This window comes from Neopsephotus bourkii, unplaced genomic scaffold (assembly GCF_033783945.1).
Source record: "Neopsephotus bourkii isolate Nb327-2 ecotype Australia unplaced genomic scaffold, CSIRO-AGI_Nbou_v1 NB_1520, whole genome shotgun sequence".
Lineage (NCBI taxonomy): Eukaryota > Metazoa > Chordata > Aves > Psittaciformes > Psittacidae > Neopsephotus > Neopsephotus bourkii.
The window spans coordinates 400,304-415,740 of NW_026901996.1; the positions used below are offsets into that span (position 1 = coordinate 400,304).

At 36.6% G+C, this 15,437-nt stretch overlaps 1 protein-coding gene across 7 annotated transcripts in view; it reads left to right on the forward strand.

The window, feature by feature from the left end:
• Positions 1-15,437, forward strand: part of TSC22D1 (TSC22 domain family member 1) — a 94,441-nt gene that overhangs the window by 7,135 nt on the left and 71,869 nt on the right. Inside the window, exon 2 of one of the 7 annotated variants that reach the window (XM_061369911.1) lies at positions 11,997-12,351. The exons of the other annotated variants lie outside the window; for them this stretch is intronic. Coding sequence (XP_061225895.1) covers positions 11,997-12,162 — 166 coding nt within the window. The 3' untranslated portion in view covers positions 12,163-12,351. Of the gene's footprint in view, positions 1-11,996; positions 12,352-15,437 lie in introns of those variants that run through there. 7 annotated transcript variants of the gene reach the window in all.

Below are 15,437 nucleotides of genomic sequence, written 5' to 3' on the forward strand. Positions count from 1 at the left end.
CTAGAAATGTAGAAAAGGATTTTTTTTTTTTTTATGCTTTTGAAACTTAAGTATGGGGTAATACTTACATTGCAGTGAATCCTTTCATATATTTATAGTTATTCAAAATCAGTTTTATACCTCTCCTTGACTATACTTTATTGGCTTTGGATACTTGCAGTATGATTTTGTACAGACTTGTATAAGTCTTAAATTACCTGTGAGGTAAAATCTTAAAAAAAAAAATATGTATTTTGCAGCATTTATAAAGGCTGCTCTAACTGAATTATTTTAACTTAATTTCAAATGTTGTTTACCATTACTCAAAAGCAGTTTTTGTGAATGAAGGATAAGAGAGCTAATAACCGCCTCCCTGTCCTTGACAGCATTTTCCATGGAGTTGCTTTCATTCTTTAGTCTGATGCAAGCTTTTTTTTTTTTTTTACTTGTTTGTGCATTTCATCTAACAGTGAAGCAAAAAAACAGAAAGGAAGAAAAGGTGATGATGATAAACACAGAAATTGTCATAGAGATATTCTTTATTATCTGACAATCTCACAATTTTATTTTTCAAGAGAAATTTTTATTAGAAGATCCCTTTACAGGTAGATGAAGGAAGAGTGGAGGGAGTGTTTTCTGTATAGGATGTATATTTTAGCTTGTTACTAAGTCTGTGGAAAGGCTGGAAGACTAAAGCTGAATGTGAGAATTGAAAGACTTGTGAACAGCCTTTGAAAATCTAGTAGTAGTAACTAGTAGTTTTCTAACTTGTAAAGCAAGAATACAGTCAGGAAACTGGATCAATTTTCATCATGTATGTGAGTAGTAGGAGAGGTGAACAGATGCAGATGAGATTTTTACAGCTGTAACAGTGCTTTCCGAAGATGTTAATAAAACGTGGCAAATGTATTTAAGTAGAACTGGAAATTTCAGTTGAATGTTATTTTTGATGTACTATTTTTTCCCCCCCAAGCTGTTTCAGAGTTTATATGGGCTTTTGGTTTTCTGTAGGTTTTGCTTCTATATGTATGATGAAAAAGGGAGATACTTCTAGAAGGTACTTCAAAACAAAGGATTTATGGTGGCTTAGCATAGATAGTGGTGTTTCTGGACTTGCATCCTAGGGGCAGTGTTGCTGTTCTCCATTTTTCAGATTTTAAACTTGCTTCAGAGTTGTGCCACCAATTTGAAAATTGCATAAGTTGAGTTAAAAAAGTCTCTTCATATATCTTCAATTTGGCTATTTATGGCAGCTGAAAACATAGTTACCCTCAGTAATGACAAGTCACATGAATAAAAAGAGCACTTTGGCAAATAAAATGTGGTTGCTGTTGTGTCATGCTGAGAAGTCCAGCTTCTGATTTCATCTGATGAAATAAAATACCCGCTGTTGGTGGAATCAACTTGCAGCTCTCTGCTCCAAGTAAAGAACAATATAGAATTTAGAGCCTGTACCTTGTGTATCTGCTGACCCAGTGTAGGTGCCAATAACTGTTTGAATGGACCTTTTTCTGATGTCTTTTATAGATGTGTTCTCTGCATGCCATGGTGTACCTTGAACTAAGGATTGCTACACTGCTTGTATTGCATTTTTTTTTAAAGACAGGAAGAATTCAGATTTCAGGGGGTTATAAAAGCAGTAATTTAGCACTTAAGGCAGATTGTTGGAGATGCTGAGAAATGTTTCCCTCTAGCTGATAACGTTATTTTCAGAAAATGTTCCTTGGCACTATAGGCTCTGGCTGCTCTTGGGAAATGGTCAGTGTGTAAGCAGACTAAATCATCTATGTATGTGTATGTAAAAACAAAAGGTTTAAAAATATTTCATGTTGAAAAGCAATCTTTGTTACCATTTTAAGATTTGCATTCTTTACAGGCTAATCTGGAAATCAGAATTATCTCTTTGTTAGTCTGTGTATTGGTAGTGAAGTGTTCCAGCCTTTAGAAATTGCTGTGATCTAGATAATGACACAACAGAGTAATGACTGTAACAGTCAGTGGGAAGCTAGCAAAGTTTTGAGTATGGGAGGGGAGAAGAATAATACCACCTCTGTCCCCAGTAAAAATCCCAGAACCCAACCCCCCCCCAAATGTTAATGTTTCTTGTTTAAGTGTAGGTAGACATACGGATAGCATACCTGTGCTACAAAACCCCACCTATAATAATGCTGTGCCCTTCACAGAAGGTAATAATGTAAATAAGTCTTTTCAGATCTGTCTGTCAGCTTAGGAAGTAAATCGAGTTGTAAACAATAATACTGCTAGTAAAGTCCTTTTAGAAGAAAGGACTACACATACCTGGATAGCAGTGTAATAATAGCAACTGTATCCTTGCTATGACCTTTTGGGGAATAATTTGTGATCTGGATTTGCAGATCGGTGTAGGTGTAATGTAAAAAAACCAGAAGAGATGATGTGTCTGTTCTCAGTGATTTAATGCACTGGTTCTCTTCTTGATTAATCTATGAGACTAAATTGTGCTGTATACAATATGTATTTCAACAAATGACTGAAAACATTTTTTTTTAAGTGGGCCTATACCTTTCATTTACTGCACTCAGGCCACCAAAGGCAATGCTATTAAGGAAGAGCATGCTTTAACAGCAGACTAAGCAGGGACTAAGGGTAAGATTATTCAATAAATTATTTTGTGGTAATGATCACCGTAAATAAGGAACTAGTTTATTCTCAATGTGATTGTACCAGAAACCATAGCCTAAAGCTAAGATGGAAGGAGCTCTTGAGTGACTAGAGATACCACTTTATTTCTTTTAGCCTGTTCTAAAGCATTCACAGCTAGGAATTGCATGATGGAAGTGCTGTATAATTATGGTATCAAACTAAAGCACCTGATCATTCTTCTGGCTTTAATGTCTTGCAACCCTTTAACTCTTGCTGTGCCTTTAGAATTTGCTAACAAAGATAGTAAATGTTCCACACTCAGCTGTGGTGTAGAAACCCTTATCAGGTCATTTTGTGCAAGCCTCTAAGCACCTATAGTGCATTATTGGTGTCTGACGCAGGGTTTGGTTTGTGGTTGCAGTTATATGGAGAAAACTTCATTTTCCACTGAAGCTGGTTAGACTTTCTCAAGAAAGAGATTTAGAGGTTATAAATGTTTGGCAGGCAGGGATTTAATGATCCCATACATGCAAATGCTAGCGTATTGCCTGTGATAGTTCAGTGTTGATTACCTCATGGATTTGTTAGTACCTACTGAATGAGGACTTCTGTCTTGGGTGCTGTGTAGAGGTCAAGAATGGTGCTTATAATAGTTCAAATGAAATATTATGCTTTAATAACTAAATGAATTTTTTTTTTTTGCACTTGCAAAGTAAAATCTTGAACACTTTTTAAGGTAAAAAAGTCACACTAAACTGGTTCACCATTTTTGTTTGCAATTTCTTTAAATTATTTTGGTGTTATTTTTCTTGTCAGGAATTACTCCTTTTTTTTATTTTTTTTTCCTACTCTACAGTCTTAAGTTAAACTGATGGATCTTGACTTCAGCTAAGTTGTTTTAACATTTTTTTTAATAATTCAGTTAGTAATTTTCCAGACTTTTCTGTAGTCTTTTTATCATAATATTTTAGTTAAAATGTACATTCAGCCTAAACATTACTACTGTATATTTAAAATAATGCTATACAGATTATTTAACACCCCCCCCCCCCCCCGCAACAACAAGAAAACCATTTAAATGGGGCTCTATAAAAGCAGGAATATGTTTCAGTCTGAGTGTTGCTCCATATATGCTTCATATATGAAGCCAAACATTCATCATTGAGCTAAGTGTGAAAAACTCACATGTAGGTATGTCTGTATTTGGGCACTTAGGCCAGTGTGTGTTGTCATGTTTTTTTTTCTTTGTGTTCATCATACTGTTTTTGAGATGTTTAGTGTTGGTGGAGCTTCATATATTAAGTACCTTTGACAGTCAGGACACATGTTTTAAGTATCACAGGCATTCAGGCTTGAAGTCATTGTGTCAGTTTGTTTCCTCTTGCAGTGCAGGGTTAGGGATGGTCCAGAACACTTTTAAGCTCTGTTGCTCAGCAGAGAATGGCTACCTAAACGAACCACTCTACAATTAGCCTTCCTTGCTGGGGTTGTACAGACTGCAATGGGTACAGAGTAGGAAGAAGTAAAGCGGTTTGAGGTTTTGTTTACCATCAAGGATTAGAAATTCAACATATTTTTAAAGCTGACTGTAATCTTTGAAGAGCAACAAATGTAGGTACCACTGATGCTTGGTTTTTCTAAAATGAAACTCAGAAAACTGTGCTTCATATTAATAAAACTTGTAGGGTATCTTGGTCAGCTGGTTATATACTTTTGAATAACCCATTCTTTTAAATACACTGGAGGAGTACAGTTTTGTAAATTGCTGAAACAGGCAGCAGAAGATCCCATAAGTTTAGACATAACAAAGATATGGAAGGGCCCACAGCCTGTTAAAAAATAATTTATAGACAGTAGTTTTGGTAAGTTATAGATTTGTTAACAGCTGGAAGTTGGTTGTGGAGTGGTTTATAATGTCCTGCTTAAGTGTGCTAAACCACTTGGCCAGGCAGATTGTTTGAGCTTGTGTGGGATTTAAGTACTTGTCCAGCCTCCTGTTTGTATGTCTTTTTTGGGTGTGTGTGTGGGGGGTTGTTCTAATTAGCATGGATATCCAGCAGGAACTTTTCAGGGCTCTGATTTTGTGTGTAATCAAGATTTGAACTTCTCCAGCAGTCACTTAAGCAACAGTATCAAAGTACTGTGCTGAGCACTGGAGACAGTACTGAAAGCTGCTGAAAACGTGGATACATGTTCAACCATAGTCTTACTGTCTTGATACGTTTAATAGCAGATTTTTTTTTTTACCACTACACTGCAGTGTAGTTGTTCAAGGTGAGTTATGCAGGTAAGGTAATTTTAGCTCGGGGTGCTATTAGTGTATGCTTATTTTTGTTACACTTCATGCATTCCTATAAGATTAGAAGGTGCAAATCAAATGTAAGTTACACCATTTGTTTGCAGACACTGTTGATCTTTTATTTGACCCATGAGACTATAGATTACAATAACAGTCCTAGTTACTGGAAATTGAGTGTTAGTCTTCTCCATTCTTCTGTATCTAATCAGTAGTCCTTTTAATTGCATAGTGTTAAGTTTCTGAATTTAGCATCTGTTGAGAGTTGCTTGTGCTTGGTTTAGAAATGGTATTTTTCTTTAAATTGTAAACAAATGTATGGTATGGAAATAACTTCTAAGGTTTTTCCAGTAACTTTGACCTCCCTGTGCAATATAGAGGGATGAAATCCCTGTCAAGATGAGAGAAAACTTAAATGTCTTTTAAGCTTCCTCTGACCTTTGCTTCACCCAGCTCCATCACAGTTGTGTATAGAAGACAGGGGTAATGTCTGGCAGACATAACTTGCATATAAGAAACTGCAGAAATCAAGTAATTAAGCATTCAATGATACTAAATTTGTATTTCTGTATATTTAGTGCTCTTACAGCTTGTAAGGAAGATGGTGATTAAAAATTAACCTGATAACTCATGTATGATTGTTTTCACTTCCTATTGTGACTGCAATTTTGAGATATTTGTCTTTTTAAAGAGGCATGAGCAGAAACTTCTCAGGCAGAATCTAAATTGTGAGTGACTTGTTTGGCATTATATTGCCACTGAGTTGGGGTAAGCATAGTAATAAAAATAACTTCTCTAGATTTCGTGGAAGATTATTTTCAGCTTGGTAATTTTACTGCGTATATATGTCAAAGTATCATAATGCGTTTTTTGTACTATGTGAAAAGATTCCATATGTCTCTGAGGAAGCTTGTCTGTGGACTATAAACAGCATTTTAATTCTTGCTTCTAGGTTGACTCTGACAGAAGTGGAATGTTTTGTTCCCTCTAGGGTGTCATGAGGCTTCATGCAGCAATGCCTGCCCTATAGAAAGGCACATAAGGTGAAGCAGAACAACTTGGAATCATAGAATAGTTAGGGCTCGAAAGGACCTTAAGTTCAATCTAGTTCCAGCCCCCCTGCCATGGGCAGGGACACCGCACACTAAATGGGATGTTTCATGATTGCTGTGTGTGTAGAAATTTGTGCATGGTGTTAGTTGTCATTGTCCCTTTGTCACTTGCAGTATGGGTTTGAGTGTTGCTGGGATCTAACAAGGATTTTGTAGTAAGAATTAGTTTACATTCAGCGTTCTTGTTTGCTTTTTATAAGCTGTTTAGTGAAAATCTTTACCTGCCCTTAACTTGAAATGTCTGCTGAACATCTTGATTAATTTCTTGGTAAATTATTTGGTCTAAAATTCTGAATGCTGCCTATTTATATATGTGTATATGAGAACATACAAGGCTTAGTTCTTTAAAAAAACAAACAAACAAACAAAAAAAACCCAACCCAAAACAACTGAACAAAGTTGCTGGTGAGAAAAGGAGCAATTACTGCTCTTATAGTTTCATTTCTTGCATTCATGCAAAATTAGATCAAGTAAAAGTAAAATAGAAGGAACCATGAGTTAATGTCTATGTATTTTAAGTACTTGTTAAATAATTTACTGTAGCAGTCAAATGAATTTGAGGTATAAATGTACCTCTTTAATCTGTTGAATGAGGTTATTATGTCAAGAATGGATCAGCATATTGCACTGCCAAGTGTTTCTTTAGTAGGCCTAATATCCTAAATTGGGTGAAATGGCAAGTTACTCATAAATGGTCAGGGACTGGTGCAGGATGTGCATATGCTTGCATGTTCTGTTCGTTGTTTCCAAGTTTGTGATACTCTTTCCAATTCCATAATTGCTTGTGAAAGGGAGGAGTTCCCAAGCATGTATTTGATTGGAGGGAGAAGTGGGAGGAATGAAAGTGTGAAATGTTTATGATGGTGATTTTGGTTTTCTTCTTTCTTTTTCTGGTGGGGAAAGGGATTTTAATTTTTGAAATGGTATCAGGCATGTGTGTGTTAGAGCCAAGTATATGCAGTTCTTGGCAAGACAGCATCTTCTTATTTATGAGCTGGTAGCTAAAAAGGCCTGGTTGTGAACTGAGGCTCTGCTTTTCTGGCTGCTTTATAACAAAGAGCAGAAAAGGCAATCCTAAAGGACTTGCTGTTTGATGTCCATATCATTTCTGAATTGATTTTTGAGATGGTGATGCTTTAAAGCAGGCAAAATCTTAAATGTTTTTAGTGGTTTCTGAAAACCCAGAGCAGCGAAGCAAGATAGTCTGTCTATTGTTGTAGAGGTGTACCCTGTTAATAATGAAGTATACCATCTCTGGAATACTACTGCATTGCAAATTGAGTCACTGTTCTGTCATGAAAGCATGGGTTAATCTCTTTTGTAAGGTTTCACAGACTGCTCTTGGGATGTGTAGATTCTTAGTGCTGCTTGTTTATGCTGGAGCATGGTCAAGTAAATGAGCAGTCTTTTTATTTCATTGGAAATTAACATGTAAATGGAAGATGATGGCTTGCATGAAGATATTTTATAGCTTCCAGAGAGTTCTGTGATTTGTGGAAGAGAGAAAATAAGTAATAACGAGTTATAGCAGGCCGTTGTGGCTAGCAGTACTTATCTTTACTTTTTGCATTTGCCTGACCAGAATCTAATCTCTGGGAATGTTTAATATGCGTATTTACTGTCTAAATACTTAAAATATTTAGAACATGCTTTTTAGTGCCTGTGAAATTACTGGTTAAAAGTGTTTTCTCTTAAAGTATTACAAGCACTCCTCCAAAGAATTCTGTAAAGGATGTTGAAATTGTGTGAAGCATTTGTAGGCATTTCCAGATAGAGTTTTGTCTTGAGTCTTACTTATGTAAAAATTAAGAAAGCCATGCAAACTTCCCTCTTAATACTTCTGAATGGGGGAGATGTTTAAGGAAGCTTGCCTATTCCAATCTCAGAATATGATAAACTAAATCATTCATAATATTCCAGGAACATCCGTATTTTACAAATACACAGAATGTCTTACGTTTATGTTGCAAGAACAAAAAAAAACCCACAAAAAAACACTGGGATAGCTTCTTAAATAATGGATGTTGTGTTAGCTGGATGATCAAGTCAGATCAATGTAACCATACAGTTATCCAAAATCCCAAATACCCTTTCTTTAGAGCTTCTACATTGGCTTTAAAAATCCTTTTATTTGGTGAATATATAGGTACTCTTTAGAATTCCTTCCTCAAAGTTGCTCTTTGAGTCATATAGCTCTGGAACAGTACTTTCTAGGTGATAGACCTGCTGTCTGTGGTGTAAGAAGTCAGTATCTTCTGGTTTAAGCCTATGGCCTTTGTGGATGCAGACTAACCTTCCTATGCTTTTGTTCTTGTGATCACTAGACCAGTTGTGTAGATTACATTCATTGAATAATACTGCCATGTGGGTTTGCACAATTTTGTTCAGCAGTTGCATGTTTTTCAGCCACTGATTTGTGTGTTCTGCTTCTATTGAAAGAGGCAAGATGTAAAAACAAAGCCCTTACAGAAATCATGAGGTTGCCAGAAAAATCTGCATTTTGCCTCAGAAATAGACTTAAAAGTAGTTACCACTGGTAGTCTTGTCTGCCTAAAGTGACCACAAAAGAAATGTATCAAACATAATTTCTGGGAAAAGCAGGCTTTTTTTCTTCGTAAAATAAGATCTAGGCATGTCTGAATAATATTTAGTTATAGTGTCTGTCAGTGAATGTGACTAGTTTCTGTAGGATTGTCCTTAAGTGATAAACAAAGGGTGTTTGTAATCTGAAACTGGTAAGAAATGGTTTGAAATGCAGTATCTGAAAAGAGATTTGCAATTTTTTTCTGGTGACATAAGCAGCTTTTCTCTCTGTAAGTATATTGATGTGAGTTGAATTAAGACTGCAGAGGCATGAAATGAGAAAATTAAGACTCTCTTCAGTTATGGCTTTTGTGAGAAATAAAACAAAACTCATGTATAAAAAGTGCCAATGAACCTCTAAAAAGCCAGGATGGCTGCTCTTTGAGTTGTCAGCTTGATCTTTAAGGGACATACTTGTGTTAATTCATCTGCTTAAGTAATGGGTAACAATAACAGGGCAAGCTGCTGAAGAAGGAAGCTGAATAGACACCTGTGGAGAACTTCAAAGTCCTGAATTACTTTTTGGAACAGTTTATAGTGGGCATTCTGAACCTTTATCTTTCTACAAGAAAGGTATTTAGAAACATACGTGCTACTGTTACCATCTATGCAAATTGTTGGGAAGACATGTTGGGAAGAGTTTCTCTCTGTTCCTTCTTGATGGTTTATGGCTAGAGGCCCACTGCCATAGGAAGAAGTGACTAGTGGAGAAGCATTTGACCACCTGGAGTGGGTTTTGCAGAGTGGCTAGTATGATACAGTGTTGTTAGCATGCTGTAAGTCCTTGGAAGTGACTGTTTTAATTTATGCTTAACTGTTGAGGCGAGCACTTTCCAGAAGTGTAAGTAATAGAAGCAATTGATTGATATTAATTGTAGATTTATGAGGTTAACATTTTATGTGCGTGCAGGTAGCATTTTAAGATTTCCTAGTATATTTGCTTTTCTTGATGTGAACTATTTGTGTTGTAGCTTCACCATATTACTGTTTCAAAAGCTTGTTCTGCTCCTTTCCGGATAATGTTGGCAAAAAGCTGTGCAAGTGTTGCAGGGTTCTGCTGCTTGAATTAATGCATTGTGTTTCTAAACCTCAGAATGTGTCTTGCAGTATTCCTGCTTTAGCACTGTGTTGTTTGCATTTTTCATTTTTCTGGTTTGGCTTGGCATGTGCCATTCTTTGTCTAACAACTGTTGATGAATTGTAAATCCTTTGGTTCAGGAAAATGAAGCTGGCTGTTGGTGAGTGAGAAGCAGTGAAAGGGGGTAAGAAAAAGGATGGTAATGAGTGATTAAGTTATTAACAAAGTTTGGGTGCTGCTAATTCCACTTGTCAGACTGTGAGAAGACCTCTGTATGTGTTATTTTCCCTTCTTTATTTTCCTGGAGTGTCAGTCTTTCTTATCCAAAAGCCCTTTGTGTTTTAGGCTAGGTTTGCTTGCTTCTAGTATTTGGTGTCAGGAGGAAGTGGAGTCAGTGTTAGGGCCAGTGGCTTTCCTTTTCTCTTAATTTCATGCATATCTTCAAGTACTGTGAATTGTCTTTTTCTGGTCACTTTTGCCTTCCTAAGGATTTTCCAGTTGTACCCGCTATTACTGTGGTGAATTAATATGTTTGAGTTTGAAATCTGTTTCAAAATGTGCCATAATGGTCACTTAGTTTTGGTGTGGACAGCAGATACAAAGCCCAGAATGCCCATTTTGTAAATTAAATGAGTACTTTTAACTTGAGACTTTAAAAACAAAAAACTACTGAGTTTTAAGGCCTGCTGTGTGGCTGGAGCCTGTCCGACAACATCTTAGAATTCAGTTGTGGTGGTGTATTTTTTATTTATTTTTTTTTTAATAAATGACTAAAGATGATCTACAGGGATTAGAAGGAATTCAAAGTAATACCTAAATCAAGAAACAAATCTCTAAAGCTGAATGGTAAACCTACATCAGACTTCCAATTGAGACAGTGACTCAGAAGGAGCCTAAAGCTATCATTACACACCCACTTTTTTTGTACTTTAAATTATAAATGAGAACTAGTTCAGAACAAGATCTGGACCTTATGTGCCCTCAAATAATTTGGGAACAGGAGGCTGTGAGTAAAATTGCCTTGGCTAATTTCAAAGCAGGTTTTGTCTGTGGAATGTATTGCCACAAGATCCTGTGGAGGCCTAGAAATTAGCAGCGCTTAAAAAGAAATGTGTATGTGTGTGTATGATTATATAGGAAATAATACAGAATTATGATAGTACATGAAAAATTAAATGCCTTTTTTTTCATCAGCTTTTTTGACTACTTCTAGGTAAATCGGGGAAAGCAAGTACATCTTTGAGCTAGATATGCTGTAGTTAAATGGGGGAAAGCAAGTACATCTTTGAGCTAGATATGCTGTAGCTGCTGCTTTCACTTGTTTTCAGTGACTTGTAGAATAGTTGGTGCTGGCAACTGTTGAAGTGAGGATACTGCTCTGTACCTTCTTCTAAACAGAAATCAACTACAACTTAAGATTCTTTTTATTTAACTTTACTGAAAATAGCATTGAAGTATGAAGGCAGGAGAGGAAACTGAGTCAAATGGGAAAACAAGTACAGAAGGTGGCCATACATACCCTTGGGTGTTGCTTGTAGAAATGCGAATGATAGCAGTTGATCCATGGCTGCTAGAAGCTAGCTGTGATGCAGTGATGGGTCATGACTTGATGGAGCAGCAGAAGTTCAGAGGTTTTTGCATCTTTAAAGTAGGGAAAGGTGTAACAACTGCCCTACTCTAGCAAAGCACAGGTCAGAAATTAAGATGTCATGTAAGCAGAAACAGGATATTTACAGTTTCATTAACAAAAAAAACACTCGCAATTGTTATTTTTCAGGAAGCTGTTCTCGTGCTTGAAAAATGTAAAGGTCAGCACAGCAACGGCTGAAAAGAGCATTTTTGATGCTACAGCACTAGCATTAGAGTCCCATTGGCAAACATCCAGGAGGCCTGTAAAAGAAGAAAAATGCTTTAAATGTTAAAGCTTCAAAAAGCAGCTTCTGATGGCTACACCCCCTAGAATTTATAAATGGTATGCGTATTTAACCAGACACTGGAGAGTGAGCTAAAAGTCCCATCAAGACACACCAGATAGCAACAATTCTTATTGGCAACACAAAATAATTAAATATAGGAGCACATGTAGGGCAGCTAGTTGTGAAGAATAACTGAAGTTGTACAGAGTATTGTGGTAGCTGCACCAGTGAGGTAAAACGAAATGAACTTCAACAGCTGACTTTTCCTCTTCTCCCTGCTTGTGTATTTTCAAATGCTTGGTTGTATGTCAGGATATACTGTAGGACTTTCTAAGTCAGTTCTTCATAACAACTAAATATATTTACATGTTTGTGATGGAATTGAAGTATATTGTTTGTCCTTTTGCCAGGATACTGCAGGTAGGAGGAGGGAGGATGGACTATAGCAGCTTCTTTGCCTGCTTCTGGCAAGAGTCACCCCTGGTAGTTACATCCTGCCCCAGGGGAGAAAAGATGCCTTCTGTTGTGTTAACCTCTCTTAGAGTGTCTGTGGATAACTCCATTTGCTCTTGCTAATGAATAAATAGGCAAGTAGCAAGCACTTAAAATTGCCAGCTTCTCAATTTTACTGCTTCCTGCAACGGCCTTTGGATAAAAGATTTGAAACATTTCCTGCGTTTCCGCTTCCAATTTTCAGATAAATGCTGCTATTAAAGTTGCTCTGAACTGTCTTCACAGTAAATAAAAACAAACAAACAAAAACAACAACAACAAAAAAAAAACCCAAACCCTGCAAAGAACAAGCAAACAAAACCCGACCAACCAAACAAAAAAACCCCAAGGAGAGAACGGGGTATTTTGGCTCAATTCATGTCTGTGTGGGTACTTTTGCAAACAGGGCATTAATAGTTACTGTAAGGAGTACAGACTCCAAGGTCTGACATATTTTCAAAACCCTCATCACAGTACATTGAGTAAGTACCACTGATGAGGAATTTCACTTTATGCTACTGCTAAATTCTGGAGCGTGTTTTTCAGGACTTTCAGATTTCTGCAGTTGGTGTATCTGATGCTATGCAGATCAGCAAGCACGTTGGAGGTCACTAAACTCTAAAGGAGACAAGTAATGTACTTAGAGTATTTTTTCTGACTTTATTTAGAACTTCTGGTCTGTAATATATTGAAAATAGTTTACTTTGTATTTCTGTGCTAATCCATCCAGCAGCAGAATAAAATGTGCATATCTTGTGCAATCTACAAATAAGTGTTTTACTTAACGAGCTTTTCCTTATGGGAAGGATTTAAGTCAAAACCTGGAATAAGACAAGCCCCAGGTATCATATGTCTGTTTCTCTCCTTTATCATATGGCTGTTGGCTGTATTTGATCTACAGCAAATACAGGAATCCTCTTCCAGAAGCCGGAGCAGTCTGCACTTTCCAGGGTTATACTTGGTCTTTGGAGGGAATGTTTGATTAGATTTTAAAGCAGTGTGATGTGGATTATACAACAATAATGCAATTATGTTGCAGGTTAGGAGTGGAATGAGTAATAAATCAAATGCAGGAAGCCTGTTGATCTTGTTTTAAACATGAGAAGTTTGGCAAAGCTTACTCTTTTTAGTTCTTAAATTAATTACAGTTACGAAGGCCAATAAATTACTTTTAACGTTTTCAAGCTATCAGATACAAACTGTCTCATATGTTCCCCATTGGCTGCAACATCAGGTAGTATTGGAGGGTATTATTATGCTTGGCTTAAAATACAAAATTAAAAAAAGAATGTAATACACTCCAGGTCATTGCACAGCATATCTAATGTATAAGACCAGTTAGCAAATGTGGGTTTGCTTAGTGTTAGTGCCTTGGCATGAATTTCTGTATTTAATCCATTTTCTTGTCTGTAACCTGGTTTATGTAGCGAGTTCATCTAGACTTATCTATCCTTTGCCTTGATGAAGTGTCTTAAATATGAGATTATAAATTGCTGCGTTAGCAGTGAAATAGGATTAGCCAAGTGTTGTGTTTGTACTTTACTACTGTTCAGAAAACTTAACTTCTTTCTCATGCTACATGTGTTTGAAGTTTACATCATGTTGTGTAGGTGATAGTGTAAAATGCTGTGTTCATGGGAACACAAAGGTGATGAATTAATTGTTCAGTTAGTTTTGAGTATCTTGCGCTTCTCTGGGAATGGGCGCAACATTGTTGGAAGTGGAATGAAATACCCATAAAGGAATAAATGTTAGTGCCTGCCATGTGCCATATTGTCCTCATGTAAATAAGAAGAGAACAGACATGAGTATTTTACATTCTTGGAGGATAAACTGTGTGCTAAAAACTGGGGAGGAGGATGCAACCACATGGAAAAGCTACTCACATGTAGCTTTACTCTTTAAGAAAATGTACCTGACCCTCTCTAATATAACTTTATCTCTGTAAAGCATCCTATCAGAAAGGGGTCTGAAAAAGTTAGTGGCTTCATTGATCTGTGGGGGTTATTTTGCACTTGATCTGTATCATGATAGACAGCTATTTGTATATTGCTGAGCAATGTGGGACAGCAGGGCCTTTGAAGATCAGAACTAGAAGCTTAGCTGCAGGGAAAATTTCCTGTGCTCATGAAGGTGGTTAAGTAGCCAAAATACAGGACAAAGACGGGGTGCTGATAATCACGACTAAAAGGAATATGATCCTATGAAAGAAATATTCTGGTGAGGAATGTTTATAAACACTTGTGGGTGAGGAGAGGCAGGTAGGAAAATAAAGCCAAATCCAGTGACTATAAATATATCTTCTTCCTCCAGATACTAGTGTGTAATAGTATGTATTGGTTTAGCCCTTTATTTTAAGATGCTGTATTTGGTATGTTCAAGTTTGTCTAATTAGAGTGTCAGGCTCCTTTTTTCAGAAGCGTTTTGCACACTGTTATTGACTAGGGCTTTTTTGCTGATCCTCTAAGCATTAATATTGTCTTTTGCATATTTATGGTACTGTGCGTGTAAGAGTTCTATATATATTGTGCTGCTTCCTGCATGCAACAGTATATATATGCCTATGATGTGCAATTCAACAGTGTAAGAGGCTAAACTGAGCAACCCATGTAATTCTGTAGGACACTGGCTGCTGGGTTGGATAAGTTTATAAATCTAATTAGTCTAATAATGCCAGCAATTTTAATAGGTACCTTTTGCAAAAGTGTTATGTAATCTGTGATGATTTCAGTGTGTTTGAAGAATGCAATATTGGCTAATAGGCTGTGGGGATGGATGGAATGGTATTGCTGCTGGATCAGGGCTTAAGGTAAGGTGTTCCTGCTATGCTACTTAGTTTTAAACAATTAATAAAAGGAGTTAAGTGTTAACTGTTTTGCCTTTGAAAAGAATTGTCACTGCTGTTTGTGTTTTGGAAATGATCATGCTTTTGTAATTAGGGGTTTGAGACTTAATAGAAGACAGTGATGAAATGGATTGCCAAGTTTCTAGTACTGCTGAGTATTTAGATACTTTCATTTGGTTAATTGATGTGGCTTAAATACTTCTTAAAACTGTGTACCAAAATGGTACCAAAGTTCTTTTAAGTAAAAAAATGAATGATGTAAGCAGAGTGAGGATGAAGATAAAGCTCAGAGGAAAGTATAAGGAAGCCAGAAGAGCTTGGTGCGTAACCTGTACTGTGTACATTGCTTTGAAATCAGTGACTCCTGATGTCAATGCCCTTAAAAGAAGCAAAAGAGAACAGAAGCACTTGCATGTAATACAGATCTCTGGAAAAATCACTACTTACGTTAGTGACGACTTTTAAAATAGAAACTGCTAAAATTCAGAAGCCAGATACTAGGTGGAAAAGTAGA